Raw genomic sequence first — 17,260 nt, forward strand, 5'->3', positions numbered from 1 at the left:
TAGAAAGGCACCAAATAAATGAGCTATCAATGCATCTCAAGTACCTAGAAAAACAACAGCAAACCAAACCCAAAATTAAAAGGAGAAAATAAATAATTAAATTTAGAGAAGAAATAAACATAATTGAAACAAAAAATACAAAAGATCAGTGAAGTGAAGTACTGATTTCTTGAAAAAATATACTAAATTGACACATTATTGATTCAACTAACCCAAAAAAGGGGGAGAGGCCCAGATTAATCAAATTATAGATGAAAAAGAAAAAGTAACAACAGATGTCACAAAAATAAAAAAAAAAATCAGAAATTGCTACAAAGAGCTGTATGCCAACAAATAGGGAAATCTAGAAGGAATGGATAGATTCCTAGACCAATATGACCTACCTAAATTGAGTCATGAACACATAGAAAAACTAAACAGACCAATAACCAGGAAAGAAATTGAAATAGTCATAAAGACTTTCCAAATAAAGAAAAGTCTAGAACTGGATGGCTTCACTGCTCTGAATTTTACAACATTAAAAGAATTAATTCCAATTCTTCTCAAGGTATTCAAAACAATTGAAAGGCAGGTAATCCTGGCAATCTCCTTTTATGAAGCCTGCATCACCTTAATTCCTAAACTAGAAAAAGATACCATAGAGAAAAAGAACTTCAGACCAATTTTCCTGATGAACATAGATGCAAAAATCCTCAACAAAATACTAGCTAATTGAAACCAACAAAACATGAGAAAAATCATTCATCCAGTCCATGTGGGATTTATCCCTGTATGCAAGGGTGGTTCAATATTTGCAAATCAATAAATATGATATATCACATTAACAAACTGAAGAAATTATCTCAATAGATGCAGAGAAAGCTTTGGATAAAATACAACACCTTTTCATGGTGAAAATTCTAAACAAATTGGGTCTAGAAGGAACATTCCTCAACACAATCAAGGCAATCTATGACAAACTCATGGACAGTGTCTCATTGAATGGGGAAAAGTTGGAAGAATTCTCAGTGAGATCTGGTACCAGACAAGGATGCCCACTTTAACCACTGTTATTAAAAAAATCATGAAAGTTTTAGCCAGAGCCATCAGGCAAGAAAAAAAATCAAAGGGATACCAATTGGGAAGGAGGAAGTCAAACTATCCCTATTTGTAGATGACATGAGTCTATGTATAGAGGATCCAAAAGGCTCCATTAAGAGACTATTGATACTCATAAAAGAGTTTGTTAAAGTGACATGATATAAAATTAACACACAACAATAAACAGCCTTTGAATACACAAACAATGTGACAACTGAGAATGAACTTCTAGGATGAATCCCATTCACAATAGTTACAAAAAATCAAATACTTTGGAATAAATTTAACCAAGGTTGTCAAAGATCTGTATGATGAGATTACAATACATTAAGGAAAAAATAGAAGGCAGAAAAGAAGGGAAAATTTTTCATGTTAATGGATTGGAAGAATCAATATCATAAACATGTCCATACTACTGAAAGCAATTTGCAGATTCAGTGTGATACAAATCAAAATACCAAGAACATTCTTCTCAGATCTAGAAAAAAATGACACTGAAATTCATATGGAATCACAGGAGACTCCAAATAGCTAAAATAATCTTATACAACAAAAAAGCTGGAGACATCACAATACCAGATATCAAAACATACTACAATATAGTTATAATCAAAATAGCCTGATATACAAAAGCAGATGGATAGAACAATGGAACAGAATAGAAACTCCAGAAATCAACCCATGCATCTACAACCAACTTATCTTTGTCAGAGGAACTAAAATCAAGCCTGGAGCAAGGACAGGATTTTCAACTAAGTTTTGCTGGGAAAACTGGATTTCCACATGCAGAAATATAAAGCAAGACCCTTACCTTACACTTTATACAAAAATCCATTCAAAATGGATCAAAGACCTAAATCTAAGACCCAATACTATCAAAATATTTGAGAACTTTGAGAAAACCCTGCAAGACATTGTAATAGGCAAAGAGTTCTTGGGGATGACATTAGAGGCATAGGCAATCAAAGCCAAAACTGACAAATGGGATTATATCAAATTAAGAAACTTCTGCACTGCAAAAGAAACACTCTGCAAAGTGAAGTGGTAACCAATACAAAGGGAGAAATTATTTGCAAGCTCTGCAACAGATAAACGATTAATAACCAGAATCTATAAGTAGAGCTCAAGAAACTCAACAACAAAACTAATAATCCAGTTATATTTGGGAAAAGGGTTCATTTCTCAAAAGATGAAATTCAAATGGTCAACAGATGCATGATTCTCAGGATCACTAGGCATCAGGGAATTCAAATCAAAACCATAATGAGGTTTCACATCAGCCGAGTTAGAATTGCTTTCATACAGAAATCAATAAACATCAGATGTTGGTGAGGATGTAGGAAAAAGATACTCTAATCCACTGTTCGTGGGAATGTATCCTGGTACAGCCACTGTGGAAGACAGTCTGGAGATACCTCAGAAATCTGAATATAGATCTACCATATGACCCAGCCATCCAACTGCTGAGCATTTACCCAAGGAAGATGAAATCAGCATTTAAAGAGTTATCTGTACCCCCATGTTTATTGCAGCTGAGTTCACAATTGCTAAGATATGGAATCAACCCAAATATCCATCAACTGAAGATAGGGTATATAAATTATGGGATATGTACACCATGGAATACTATATAGTGATAAAATATAAATGAACTCCTATCATTTGCCACAAACTGGATGAAACTGGAAGGCATCATACTTAGTGAAATCAGTCAGTCCCTAAAGGACAAATACCATATGTTCTCTTTGATCTGTGGTAAATAATAGAGCACCTAAAAGGTAATCTATAGAAGTGAAATTGACACTTTGAGGCCCAATGACTTTGAACTGCCCTTGTCATGACTGTTGAGGAACAGTTTTATTTTTCAGTTTTTTACTATTGAGGAACAGTTGTTTTTAAACTATTCAATGAACTATTTACTTAGTATAGAGTTAATATTATGTGTGTAAATCTAATTGAAAATAGACCTTAATAAAAATAAGATTGAGAATAGGAGAAGGAGAAGGAAGAAGAGTCTGAGTGTGGGTGGTGGGAGGGTGGTTATGGTGGGAAGAATCATTATGTTCTTACATTTGTGTTTATTAAATGTGTGAAGTTTGTATACCTTAAATAAAAGGATTCTGGGTAAAAATAAAATATAAAATATGGATGGTGTAAGTATTATCATGACAGCAAAAGATGCATGTTAATGCTCAAAATTTTTTATTTGTCTTGTTTGCTTATATATTGGGGTTGGTTACATAAAAATCATTGAAATTTAATTTGCCTAAGAGATGAGATAAAGTTTGAAAAATGTAATGTCTCATGTCTTCAATTAAAAAAAGAAAAGATTATATCCCAAAAATTCCTAGAAGGGGTACGGTTTGATGTAGCTGGATTAGATGTTATAACTTGGGAAATGGTACTAGGAACAGCAGTGGAGGGAGCATTGGCTATACCTTGGGTAGCATCATCAATAGATATGGTGGTGGTTACTGCTGGTGTGGGTGTGGTGGGCTGCATTGTTCGACAGGTAGGAACTGTTGTGGAAGTAGTGGTTTCTGTTGTGGTGGTAGTGAGTTCTGTAGAACTAGTGGTTGCTGTTGTGGTGGGTTCTGTATGTATAATAGTTGTGGTGGGGGATTCTGTTGAAGTGGTTGTGGTTAATTCTGTGGTAGTGGAGGGTTTTGTGTTGGTTGGAGCTGCAGTGGTTGTTTTAATTGGGGGTTTAGGATTAGGAAAGGGAGGATAACCAGGAGGAAATACAGGAATATGGGGATGTGGGGGTTTTGGAACCCTGTTAGGTCCTACAGGATAAGGTCTTTGTTGGGAATGTTGATTTGGGTAACCTGGAAAGGGGTGAGGTTGTCGAATAGGTCTCAAAGGACGGGAAGGAGATGGGATGGGCCCTGTGTGAGGAGGAGGAGGAGGAGGAGGAGGAGGAGGAGGAGGAGGAGGAGGAGGAGGAGGAGCTCGTTTTGGACTTAAGGGAAGTGGATGTTGTTCACTAAGTCTTGGATGGTAAGCATGAGGGTGCCCTGCTGGATCCAATCTTGGCCTGTTGGATAGAGGTGATGCTGGCAGTGCTTCAGGTAGATGCGGTCTTCTAGGGTCCCTTTGACTGTTACTGAACTGTGGAGTTAAAAACAAAAACCAAGATTTTAAAATTGATCATTTAAAGTTTAAGTATTAACATATATACTTTTAAAAGTTAAAGTCATATTTTACTTAGAAAATAAACTAGATAAAAGAAAAAGAATTTTTTTCCCTTCTGGAATTTTGGGAACTCTGTAAAAACTAGGATAGCATTAAATGTAAAAATAAAGGGGACAATCTTGCTATCTGGAATGTCCAAGTCATCTTGATAGCCTATAAATGAGAATATCTTTGGAAATAGTTTCAATTTGGATGTAAATGCCACAGTGGTACTATCTAGGAAAATTTTTTTTGCTCTACTTCAAGAATTCAGTGAGATTCATTGAGCTCAAAAATATTAATTAGTTTTGCATTTATTTATTAATAAACTATTTCATTCAGCACATCTTTTTCCTTCCTCAAGGTTTTTTCTTAATTATCCCATTTCATTCTGGTGACATAAACCTCTTTCCAATCCTTGCTCAATGTTCTTAGTTTATTGTATCAATTTGTGTCTCATATATTAAAAGTCCCATTCTCAATCTAGTGTACCACTGTAGTTATCATCAATAACTTGTCTATTTCCAGTCAGATATTTGGGAAGGCCAGACTGGATTTTTTTGTTTCTATTTCCTGATTTTTCTGTTTGCTATTTATCATGTTTTTTTCTCCTCAGTACATAATTAGCTTCCCTTCTCTATCTGTGAAACGTGGTGTACTTTACCACCCTAGAAAATGGATGAAAATGTAAGGGGCTCACAATAAGAGCTAATCACCTTTAAAAAGAATAGGCTTGTTGGAAAGACAGTAAGGAATTGGCTGTTTTTGGCTTTTGTTTCTCTTATTTGTTGAGAGGATAACTATAATTGTCGCAAGAAATTTCCTTGGAAGATTTAACAATATACTTTTATAATATATTTATTGGCATAATTAAGCAATCCATAAGTGGTAGCTTTTAATACTATTATTATATAATTTTCCTATATTCAAATTTAATTATACTTTCTTTGCAGTTTCAACATTTGATAGTCATAAATCATGCAAAGTAATTTAATGTGAGTTCCTTGAGTGCAGAAATTTTTGCTAGGTTTGTTTATTGCTGCTGTACCAGTACATAGAGCTGTTTTTGATAATTTGAAGAGTGAAAAATATGTAATTGATACAGATATATTTATTTAAATAACTAATTGAGGAAATAATTCTAAAAGTATGAGGAACACTTTTTTTGGACAATTAATTTTGTATTTTCCAACTTTGATGTTTTAATTCTTGTTTAGGTGTTAACTAACCAAAGATAGGGTCTAATGTTGAGAATCTTTCTATAAACACAAATAGTCTGTACTTAAATCTGAGGAATCACATCAAGATGAGCTTCTAGGTCAATCATTAAATATGCTTTTGGGTAATCTATCCTTGTTCAGCTTCCTGGTTGAAAAAGGAAGTGCAAAAATTCTATCCATTAATATGCCCTATTCGTGCAATATTAAAATGATTTTTTTTAAATTTTCTCCTTTGATACTTAGTTAATTTCAGTCCCTCATGATTCATCAGATTTGAAATGCATATAGTATTATCCTCTTGCTTTGGATCTAGAGTATTGATAAGAGTTTAATTGATGCAAACATTTTAGCATAAAATCAGTGGGGAAAATTGCAAACTTTTCTGAAGTGTATTAGAGAATTCTAGTTTTTAGTTGCTTTAAAAAGCAAATCTTCAGTGTGATAAAATATCTCAGTTGGTGTGCATTATTGACACAAAGAATTAGCCTAGAATTAGCTAAGCGCACCTACATCCAATTATAAGTGCTATCCAGTGAAGAATTTTTCACTCCAATATCCAATCATATAAAACACTATTTAGATATCATTATGACAGTCTGAAAATTGACCATTTTGCATAACAATTTGAAATACAGTTTAACAATAGTGGTGTAATTCAAATGATGTGACAAAGTTCGCTTGCAGTAAATATCAGAGAGAATTCAAGAACAAGTGAAGATGTGCCAGCTTTCCCAATGGTCTGCTGTAATTGATAGGAGGTATGTGATCAGTAGAGAGCTAAAATAACCAAACATATTTGTGATATTACCGCATTTCCATTTCCATGTGCTAGGGTAACAACCAGTACTGAGAAGGAAAAATTACCAATGTAGGATTTTCAGAGTAAATAATTGCAGGAAGAAACTTCTTATATATGGAAAAGGGCTAAGATCTTGTGTATTAGTTGAGGGATTTGTCTTAGAATGGGATGATTTACATTCATCTCATGTAAGAAAAGGTAAAATGTGTGTGCATCCATCAAGAAAATTAAATCTGGTGTCTCCATTTACATGTTGTGTAAACTTGGGTAATTTATTTAGTGTTTGTGTATATTAATTTCCTTATCTGTAAAACAGAAAAAAACAGTATGTACCTTATAGAGATTTTTAAAGGAAAGAATGAAAATGACATAAAGAATTTAGCCCAGCAATTGATGTGTACAAATATTTAGTGAAACCTACATTTCATTTTTGTAAGCTCTTTAATAATTTTGAGTTAATTTAAGTATTGATTTTTAAGTTAAATATCAGGCTTTTACATGCCCTGTTGACTTGTTAGGTTTCTCCTTGGCCCAGGAGTTGATAAACCAAGGCTGTGGGCCAAATGCAGCTTGCCAGTGTTGGTAAATAAATAATATGTTATTCAAACACACCACACCCATTTGTGACTTTTTTTTGAACTGGTTCAGTAAAGTTGACTAATATCTATAAAGACCACATAGTCCACAAAAGCCTAAAATGTTTACTATCTGTATCTTTTCAAAAAATCTTGTCAACTTTTGGCCTGGCTAATTATTACCAATCTATCCTGTATCCTCAGATAGACTGGGAGCCCCTTGATGTCACAGGTAGAATTTATTGATTCTTTATATCTCTATTGTACTTCTGTCAACGTGTGGCATCAAGTAAATGTTTATGGAGACTATTTAGATATTTTAAAGTTTCAGTTGCTTATAAACCATTATGGATGATGGGAAGTGGGAGTGTGTGAGAAGAAATTATATTTTTCAGTCTTTGTACTGATTTCATAGGCTAAAGCTTTGTGACTATACAGAGTGAAAACAAGACTCATGAGATGTTACGGTCTCACTTTCTATTCTGGTCTGGTTTCACTCTGGTCTCACTTCCTGTTCCCATTTTTCCCCTTCCCCCTGTACCAGACATGTTCACCTCCCTGTCTTCATGCTGGCAGGTGCACTCTCCCTTCATACTGTAGCACTTCCTGTTTCTATCCTTCTATGGATGGCTTTTTTTCTTCCTCCTTTAATCAAGGGTCATTTTCTATATGCCTATACTGTCTAAAACCGCAATCCTATTCCTCCTTTTAACATTTTGTATCTTCTCTTTTCTGTTTCATGTACTTATTTATTTTGTTCATGACTTGTCTTCCCCAGTAGTCTTTTTTTTAAAAAAAATACAATTTACCTAACATTTAGAATAAAGCACCTGCTTGCTTTATAGCAGGTGCTCAATAAATATTTTGGGGTGAATCAATCACATGAGTTGGTGTGAAGCATAAAATTTTCTTACCTGATTTCATTCTGCCAGTTTCTTTATGGTAAAAAGAAAATGAGCCTAAGGCTCTTCTTTTGAAGACATTTTAGGGGATTCCCAGCATGTGTCCAAATCCTTAGGAAGGCCTCCTTTCCCCCTTGAGTTTGTTTTTATGGCTTCATTTGCCTGGGGCCTTGTCAATCAAAATATTATTTGATGACTGGCACCATCAGCATCATCAGTGTTATCTGAGAGCTTGTTAGAAATGGAGACTCCTTGGGCCCATACGGACTCACTGGGTCAGAATCTGCATTTCCACAAATCTCTAGCTTACTTGCATGCCTGTTAGATTTTGCAGAGTTTTGAGAAATACTGGGTGGCCTAGGTTATTTGGTAATAGAACACTCAGTGCAGTTATACTTAGTTCAAACGACTAAAGAATTTGCTGGCCGGCGCCGTGGCTCACTAGGCTAATCCTTTGCCTTGCGGCGCCGGTACACCGGGTTCTAGTCCTGGTCGGGGCGCCGGATTCTGTCCCGGTTGCCCCTCTTCCAGGCCAGCTCTCTTCTGTGGCCAGGGAGTGCAGTGGAGGATGGCCCAAGTCCTTGGGCCCTGCACCCCATGGGAGACCAGGAGAAGCACCTGGCTCCTGCCTTCGGATCCGCACAGTGCGCCGGCCGCGGCAGCCATTGGAGAGTGAACCAACGGCAAAGGAAGACCTGTCTCTCTCTCTCTCACTATCCACTCTGCCTGTCAAAAAAAAATTTGCTTTACTTTTGGTAATGTATTTTTGTATCTTGTTCTTTATGCTATTTTATTTATATTAATTTTAAAACTTACTTTACCTTTTAAAAACTTCCTTTTTTTTTTGTTCTATGGATTAGAAGTGGCCAGATTGACAGCTTAATTAGACCAGTGTAGTGGACACAGTTTACTTCAAACAAAGGATTCTCAGTGTTGGAGATGTCAGGTGTTGGTAAAAGTGCTGTCCTTATCTAGAGTAAAGCAGACATCCTTCTGCCTTTAAACATGCACTTGGTCCATCATCCAAGTTCATGTTCTGTTCAGACAGCCTATAAAATGGTGTGCATTTACCATCTTCAGGTAAGAATAGTATTTCTTATTCCTCAGAGCCAACTACACAGAGGCTCATTCAGCTTTTCTTTCATTTAAATTCTACTTATTGAGGGCTTGTCTCGTATCTTGATCTGATTTGGAGAATCTCAGATTCTCATCTGGCCTTTTTGTGAGGTTTGAAGGTGAGAGGTTTGAGTATACGCCATGGCACTTTATAAATAGATAAATTATTTCTATTTAAATTCTAGATAGCTGCTATCACATAAAGGATACTCTACCCGGATGTGTTGAAAGTCCTAGATGCTAAGTCAGATAAAGTGTATTTAGGCTAACAGATAAGATCATTGTTTTTTTTTTTTTTTTTTTTGACAGGCAGAGTGGACAGTGAGAGAGAGAGACAGAGAGAAAGGTCTTCCTTTGCCGTTGGTTCACCCTCCAATGGCCGCCGCTGCAGCCGGCGCACCGCGCTGATCCTGGCAGGAGCCAGGAGCCAGGTGCTTTTCCTGGTCTCCCATGGGGTGCAGGGCCCAAGCACCTGGGCCATCCTCCACTGCACTCCCTGGCCATAGCAGAGAGCTGGCCTGGAAGAGGGGCAACCGGGACAGAATCCGGCGCCCCAACCGGGACTAGAACCCGGTGTGCCGGCGCCGCAAGGTGGAGGATTAGCCTATTGAGCCACGGCGCCGGCCGAAGATCATTGTTAATATTTAGGCTGAGAGCTGTTCTTTATGAGGCAGAGACGTATTATATTAACTGCAAAGATGTAGGCCAATAACCTTTCTCCATGAGCCAATGAATGTAGGAAGGAATTGGTACTAGAAGGACTTAAAAATTATGTTTTTGGGTTGCTTTCTTTTTTTCCATGAGAAATTCATGCACTAAATTCGTGGTTTTGAGGACAGGGAATCCTCTGCTTTTTAAAAATGGGATTCTATAGTTTTTCACCCTAGAATGGAATTTGCTTTGTTTGCATCTGTCTTATCATTCAGGCTTCTGGAATAAAAGCATGCCACCAACAAATAGGACACTCAGGACTGATGCTTTGTATAAAGCTCTCAGCAGTTGCTTAGTCTTGGTCTGAAATAGAGTGTTAAAGTGGGACAAACACAGCTCTTGCTCTATTGTTGTCTCAGAAATTATTCTACTAACAAATCTGTGCTTAATTTTACCCAACTTTCTGAAATTTACTCATGCATAAGTCTTTATCTTCCAGTTTTTGAAAGTCTAAACAAAAATTCCCATAAAAAGAATGAGATCCTGTCATATGCAGCAAAATGGATGTAGGTAGAGGGCACCATATTGAGTGAGGTAAGTCAGACACAGTAAGGCAAATACTGCAGGTCTTCACTCATGTGGGAGCTAGAATAAAAGAATCAACATGAACACAGAATGTTGATTACCAGAGGCTATATGCACATCCTTTATGTGTAGTTTAGCTGTTTCTAATATGGAATCTCATGGAAAGAAACACTCCTCTATTCCAGCTTCATCTGAACTCAGAAAAAATGAACGATTTGCCCAAGGGTATTTATACAAATGCAGTTAAGTGCCTCAGAACAGTGATACTGCTTTATCTGCTCATATTTTACCATGGTCTGCTGATGTATATTTATTGACTGTGTGATACTGACTGATTCTGTAGTAGTTTCTCCTTAGTAGGTACTATGAAAAGAAGGCCAAATCCATAAAGGTCTCAGTTTTTAATTCAGTGTTGCTTATTTCTGTGTTACCAAGACCAGGCCTGGCACATGGTGGGCTGCCAGTAATGATTAAGAAACGAAACACATTTTGAGCCCATTCTCTTCTCTCCAGCCCCCACCCCATACCAACAAATGCCAGAGAAACTGGTCTTTCGCTTAGGTTCATATTGTTCTATTGATGTGCTTGATTGTGACATTTGTTACTTGCTACTGTGTGCTATTTATAGTTTTTGGGTCTTCTACAGAACTGGCCCAAATATTTTCCCAAAGTTTAAATATTAGAAATATTTCTTGAGTGAATGACCTATTTTTTTGTTTTTATTTTTTTACTAGTGAGTAGGACTTTACTCCCCAATTATCAAAAACATTTTTACCCTAACCCCTGCATTTTCAGGCATTTGAGAAGGCTTTGTCACTTTAAAATTTGTTATTTTCAATAAAATGATTCTAAATGCTAGTCTCTGTATTGCTACATCATATTTTTCTTTAAGAAAATTTATCATGAAGCTCAAACTATATTTTCCTGGAAGCTTACAATATTTAATAAGCTTAAATTGTATTTTTCCTGATAATTTGATTACAGTTCTTTTAAAAAAGAGAAAAAGTGAAAAAGATGTTTCTGTGTAAGAGATAGCTCACCTAAATTCTCTCTGTGGAGGCTGTGCTGTGGCGCAGTGTGTTAAGCCATGACCTGCAGTGCCGGCATCCCATGTGGGCATTGATTCAAGTCTTGGCTGCTTCATTTCCAGTCCAGCCCCCTGCTAATGCACCTGGGAAAGCAGCAGAGGATTGCCCATGTACTTGGACCCCTGTGCCCATATGGGAGATCTGGAAGCAGTTCCTGGCTCTTGACCTCAGATTGACTCAGCCCTGGCCATTGAGGTCATTTGAGGACTGAACCAGTGGATGGAAGATTCTCTCTCTCTCTCTCTCTCTCTCTCTTTCTGTAACTCTGCCTTTCAAATAAATAAATAAATACATCTTTTAAAAAATTCTCTCTTTGCTCTTTCTCATTCCAGTCCACTGTCCCTTCATGCCCACAATCACTGACCAGGTGATAGTCATACATAAATAAGAAAGAAAAGGAAAATAAGAGCAAGTGTATGATGATCAAGTACTTCATTCTGTGTCTTTCTGTAAAGAAGGGCATCATCACTGGTATTAAAACTTTCTTTGAAGTTATGATAAACAAGAAATAAATTAAGGACATTTAAAATTAAGGAAACTTACCATGAAACATGATATAAAAGCCAACAGGCCCCATGTGAAAGTTAATTTCTTCATTCTTTAATGTTGCTCCTGAAAGTTCAACGATTATCCATGGTAAGTCAAACCTATCAGCAGCATTTTTCTTAATTTAAACCAAATTTATAAGAAATGATGAAAAACTAGTACTATAGCCTTTTAACGTTGTGTGTGACATTTTGAAGAAAGGAAACTGTATATCAACAGCAATATTGTTAATTTTTGGATATTTCATAGAAAACTGATGGTATTTATTTTATTTTATGAAAGGAAGCTACCAAATAAGTGTGCAAAGTTTATTTGAAAATAAAAGTCTATATGGGAAATAATTATTGATTCTAGTGGTGATGACTTTGGAGAAACACAATCTACTTAGGTATACTTTTGGTCTGTTTGCTGAAAACTGAATCTTACAGATTTCTGTAGATTTGTGACCTGGGTATTGTTAATGTTACTAGATTATTGTGAAAAATAACTTCTTAACGAATATTATATTATTGTTGTTACATTTATGTGAAAGGAAAAGAATTGTCCATTGTGTATCTTTACTACCAATTTATGAAAGTATTTTTGCCTTCATATTTCTCTTTTACAATTGATTCCCAAAAGCCAATTATTATCTAATAGTGTATGAATCAGGGAAAAGAGGTTTTGTCTATGATTTGACTATAATTTTTAACATTATATCACAACAACTTGTATATGCCAATCTGCATCTGAGAAGGCGCAATTCATGTACCATCATGATTACAGGTTGTCTTGGGTAGTCTTGTGTCTCTTATGTGTGCTGGTCTCAAGAGTGCTATGGGAAGAGAACTCCAGATTCTGTAGCAATGTGCGCATAGGGCTACCTCTTTTTTCTCTTTACTTTTTTATTTACATAAAGGGAACAAATTTCAGGGCTACCTCTTAAAATAGTTTTTGCAATATATGCTATCTTAAAGACAGCTTAAACTCACACACACACACAGAAACTCAAATGAGAACAGAAATGCAAGTCTGTCTTTATGTACATTGTTAAGACTCTTCTACTCATGATTGACTTTGGAGACAATTAAAATATACTATCAGAAAAGTCAAAGAGATTGTGAAATTAAATGTACACTGTGCAGCTAATCAACCTGAATGCTGTTCTTGACAATATTTCAGAAAAAAAATTGGCAAACTTTACCACTGACAATGTTGTTTTCATAAAATATATCTGTGATTTTTAGATAGCATGGATATTTCTATTGAAAGCCAAAAGAATGGCAAGTTTGAGAACATGAGCAGGAGTCAGAATTCCAGATTCAAACTCCTTACATTTATATTTCTATGTACCTACCTTGGTACGAGATACTTTGGAAAAATCAGGCAGTTGCTTAAACCTTCTCTTGGCAGATTCTCAGTTTTGGGAGCTACAACTTGGAAATTCAAGAAGAGAACGTCACAGAAATATCTCCTTTCTTAAATAGCCCTGTCTGGATTTCTATTGGTGTTGGGAGAAACATTGAAAGGAGGTAAACTTCTGTATTGCTATTGTTTATTGAAACAAAGAGATGTTAGTTGCAGTTGCCAGGTTGGCAGCTTCATCCATAAAACTGTGAAACACTCACTCTGTCCCAGGCAGTAGGGAAGAAGGAAGGATGCTGGAGGACAGTGGTTTGCACCTTGGCTGCACATTAAAAACACTGGGTGTGTGTATGGGGGTGCTTTTTAAAAATCCCAATTCCTAGGCCTTACTCTACACCAATGTATCAGGAGTCATGGAGCAGGAAGACAAATAAAACATATTTAAAATCACCCCAAGTTATTACAAAGCAAAACCTTATGTGAGAACTACTGCTTTAGAAGGGGATGATTCTGGATTTTTCACGTCTAGATCCAGTTGTACATATTAGGACGGGTATGTATGTATACACTAAGAGTTGACTTATTTGGAAAAAAGAGTCTGTTAAGGAAATGCTTAGTCTTAATTTTAGTTTATTTTTTCATTTTCAGTTATTTTTTATTTTTGAGATATTTTAAATTTATATTATAGTCAAAGTCTTTGCTAAATGAAGAGCTCAACAAATAACAAGTAAAAAGACCATGGTTGAGCAGGAAAATATGTAGGGGCTATTAACAGTAAATTAGTGAAAAGATATTCAGCTTCACTTATATACAGTAAATTTTTTTTTCCAATGGGAATTCCTTCCTGTGGTTAAAAAATACTCTGGTAGAACAAATCTATGGTAATTAAGGGGTAAGACATATTTGAATTAAAATGCTTTTGGTGGTGATGGTGGCAGGGAATTGAACTATAAATTTTTTTTCCTCATATATTTGCTTACGATGAATTGAGAGCTTAAACTTGTGTATAGCTTGTCAGCTGATTTTCTTGTTACATAATTCCATTGCTGTACCTTCGATGACTGATATGTCCTGAATTGCTACCCCCTCTAGTAATATGCTCATGGTTTTGAAAAGATGAGCACCCTTCCTTCCTGCTCAATGCCAAATGTTGATGCCCAGATTTATTTCCAGTGAAATGTCTTCAATACTAAGTGTGATTTACTGCTGTAATGCCTCATTGCTTATCAAGGACTAAGAGATGAACACTGTCAAAGTCAAAAAAAGATCCTTCATGCCTCATAGCTGACAAGGAGTTAGAGTATCTGAAGTGGACGGAAGTGCCTTTCTTTTAAAAACAACGATCAATACTCATGAGAAATTTTCACTACATTCTAGAACAAAATTTAAAGAAATAATTGCTTTTTGTTACAAGAAATTCAAGTTTCTGGTTGGATTTCACTTTTGCAAATAAAATTATGTAGCAGATAAAATTAAAAAGTATATATCTGTATCTAGCAGTAGTCAAGTCAGAAACTTGTTTGTGGCTCACCTAAGCGGCCCCTTTTCTTCTTTGAGTCTGTCAGTTCTCCATTATATACTTAGTGCCTATGTTTTCAAACAAACTGGAAATTGTCATCTTATTATTGAATTGATCCTGACTCATATATTATGAAATGTGCTTTTTAAATATCTGACAATAGTTCTTATCTTTAAATCTATTTTGTCTACTGGTTGTATAACTGCACCTACTTATTTTTAAATAACATTTGCATAATACCATTTTCCATTCTTTTATTCATTTGTATTTTTATATTTAAGCTGAATGTCTTTTTTGATAAATGTGAAATGTACATTCATTCTGATACTTCTGATTAATTGAACAATGAATCTTTGACAGATTGCCAGGCTGATTTTACATTATTTCCTCAGGACGGGGATTTTTCGATGGTTTCAACTTTAGGATCTTCAAGTTTGAAGTTTAGGGAATGTATTATGTCTGCTTTAACGAGCATTTTTCTGTAGCTTACAAAACTTCCTTTCCAAGTGTTGCTGGTGCTCTGGGCCTCTGGAGGGCAGTATGTAACTTCAAGAATGAAGCTGACAGTTTTTCAGGAGAGATCTATGCGCTTTTAGTAAATGTGCAGTACTGATGTCCTGTTTTTAGCTTTATTATCCTACTGCTTGTTTTCTTTCTTTCTTTCTTTTTCTTTTTTTTTTTTTGACAGGCAGAGTGGACAGTGAGAGAGTTACTGCTTGTTTTCTATGTCTTATCTGTTGCATTTCCTTATTTTTTTCCCTTCTTCAGGATTAATCAGGTGACTTGTTTTTATTTCATTTTCTTCTATTGGTTTGTTAGCAATACAAGCATCCTTGATTTATTAAATCAATCTGAAATGATTCCTTCTCAGAGTATGCAAGGCCCTTATGACAGCTCTACTCAATTTACTCATTTTGAACTTTCCTACTATCACAGTAGTGAATTATAGTTCTACAAATATATCACGTTGCACACTTAATATTTAGAAAATAGTCATTATTGAATTAGATTGACCCACTTGATTATCCCTTTCAATTTTTTCTTCATTTCTTTCTCTATTTCATATACTTTCTGCATGACTATCTATCTCCTCTTAATATTTTTTTTGTTATGGATCAACTCATGATACATTCCACTTTGTCTTGTTGAACATATTTTTATTTTGCCTCACATTTTCTTGGGGGGGGGGGCGTCTCAAGTTTCCTTCACTTTCTTTCAGCACTTTAGAAACGTCAGTCTGTGTTTTCTGACTTCATTTTTTGAGACAACTTACCCACACTTGAATGTGCTCTCCCAGATCTCAGTGTACAGAGTAAGATACAGAGCTGCCAGTTGAGTGGGGACCTGTGTGAGAAGAGGATCTGGCAGTCCAGGTTCATACAGGGTTCTCCTTAGCTTGGGCCTTGTGACTCAGCAGATGCAGTGACAGTGGAAGTACCTGTGACAAGCAGGGATACTATAGGGATCTTCTGGCAAGTAATGGCAGAAGAATGACAGTGAGACCTAGCAATCTGGAGAAAATCTGTTTCTCCTTCAAATACTCAGTGTGTTTTTGAGAAACATCTCTTAGATTTCTGATCTCAAGTGGATGAGATTTTACTCTATCCTTCATAGAGGAGAAAAGAGACTTATCTGCACTGGAAGAGACACATACTCTGGGTATGGATCTGCCTTTTTATTCATGATACTTCTGCTACAACCACGATCCATGGACTTAGGAATGCTGAATGTTGTATTCACTATGGTATTCCATTACAACAAAAATCGATAAGGAGACAAAGAAGGGCATTGTGTAATGACTAAGAGATCAGTTCAACAGGAACAAGTGACTATAGGAAATGCATTCATGCCCAAAGTTACAGCTGTCCCTGTCAGGGCTCCCACAGTCACAGGGAGTTGGGGATCCACTCTCAGTCATGTGAGCCTCCCCATCCAGAGAGTGCCATAGCATTCCTGGAGCCGGTTGTTTACCTTGGCAAGTTGAGTCTGGTGCCTTGAGAGAGTGAGAGGAGGAGAGCAATGCTTCATAGACCTAAGTGGTTGCCCTGTCCCCCACCAACCCTCCTGGCCAGACTCAAAGTCAGTAGGGACTGTAGTTTTTTTTTTTTTTTTTTTTTTAAGATTTGTTTATTTTATTTGAAAGGCAGGGACACACACACACACACACACACACACACAGGTCTTCCATCCACTGGTTCACTCCCCAAGTGGCAGCAATGGCTGGAGCTGAGCTGATCTGAAGCCAGAAGCCAGGAGCTTCTTCCAGGTCCCCCATGTGAGTGCAGAAGGTATGACTTCTACTTTCCCAAGCGATAGCAGAGAGCTGGATCAGAAGTGGAATAGCCGGGACTTGAACAGTATCCATATGGGATGCTAGCACTGCAGGTGGCAGCTTTACCCACTACACCACTGGCCCCCTGGACTGTTGTTTTATCCTCTGAAAATATCCCCATACCCATGTGGGGCTGCAGTGGCCTCGACACACCTTATTAAAATGATACTTCCTGTTTGTCAATGGGCACCTTGGTTGGGAGAGGTAAAGAAAGCAATGCACCCCCCATTTACAGGATTAGGTGGACACCTTGCCCCCTGCTAGCATTTCAGGCCAGACTCAAAGGCAGTTGGGGCTGTGTGGTTCTTCTCAGGCAATATCATCAGTGA

At 36.6% G+C, this 17,260-nt stretch overlaps 1 protein-coding gene across 1 annotated transcript; it reads right to left on the reverse strand.

The window, feature by feature from the left end:
• Positions 1-2,593: 2,593 nt before the first annotated feature.
• On the reverse strand, positions 2,594-13,197 carry LOC149125144 (uncharacterized). The gene is made up of 3 exons (XM_089303240.1): positions 13,073-13,197; positions 11,734-11,802; positions 2,594-4,191 (listed from the first exon to the last, which is right to left on the reverse strand). Exons 2-3 carry the CDS (start codon positions 11,785-11,787, stop codon positions 3,391-3,393), a joined length of 855 nt encoding a protein of 284 aa, XP_089159366.1. The 5' UTR covers positions 11,788-11,802; positions 13,073-13,197; the 3' UTR covers positions 2,594-3,390.
• Positions 13,198-17,260: the final 4,063 nt, after the last annotated feature.

This window comes from Oryctolagus cuniculus, chromosome 8 (genome assembly GCF_051225735.1).
Source record: "Oryctolagus cuniculus isolate XC-2025 breed Fujian yellow rabbit chromosome 8, ASM5122573v1, whole genome shotgun sequence".
Classification (NCBI taxonomy): Eukaryota; Metazoa; Chordata; class Mammalia; order Lagomorpha; family Leporidae; genus Oryctolagus; species Oryctolagus cuniculus.

What these genes read in the sequence shown, in the direction of transcription:
- LOC149125144 (XM_089303240.1), bottom strand. Translation starts at nt 11,787, where the DNA reads ATGAAGAAATTAACTTTCACATGGGGCCTGTTGGCTTTTATATCATGT. An exon ending in CTTTTATATCATGTTTCATG is followed by an intron (nt 4,192 to 11,733) that starts GTAAGTTTCCTT and finishes TTAACTCCACAG; the next exon opens with TTCAGTAACAGTCAAAGGGA.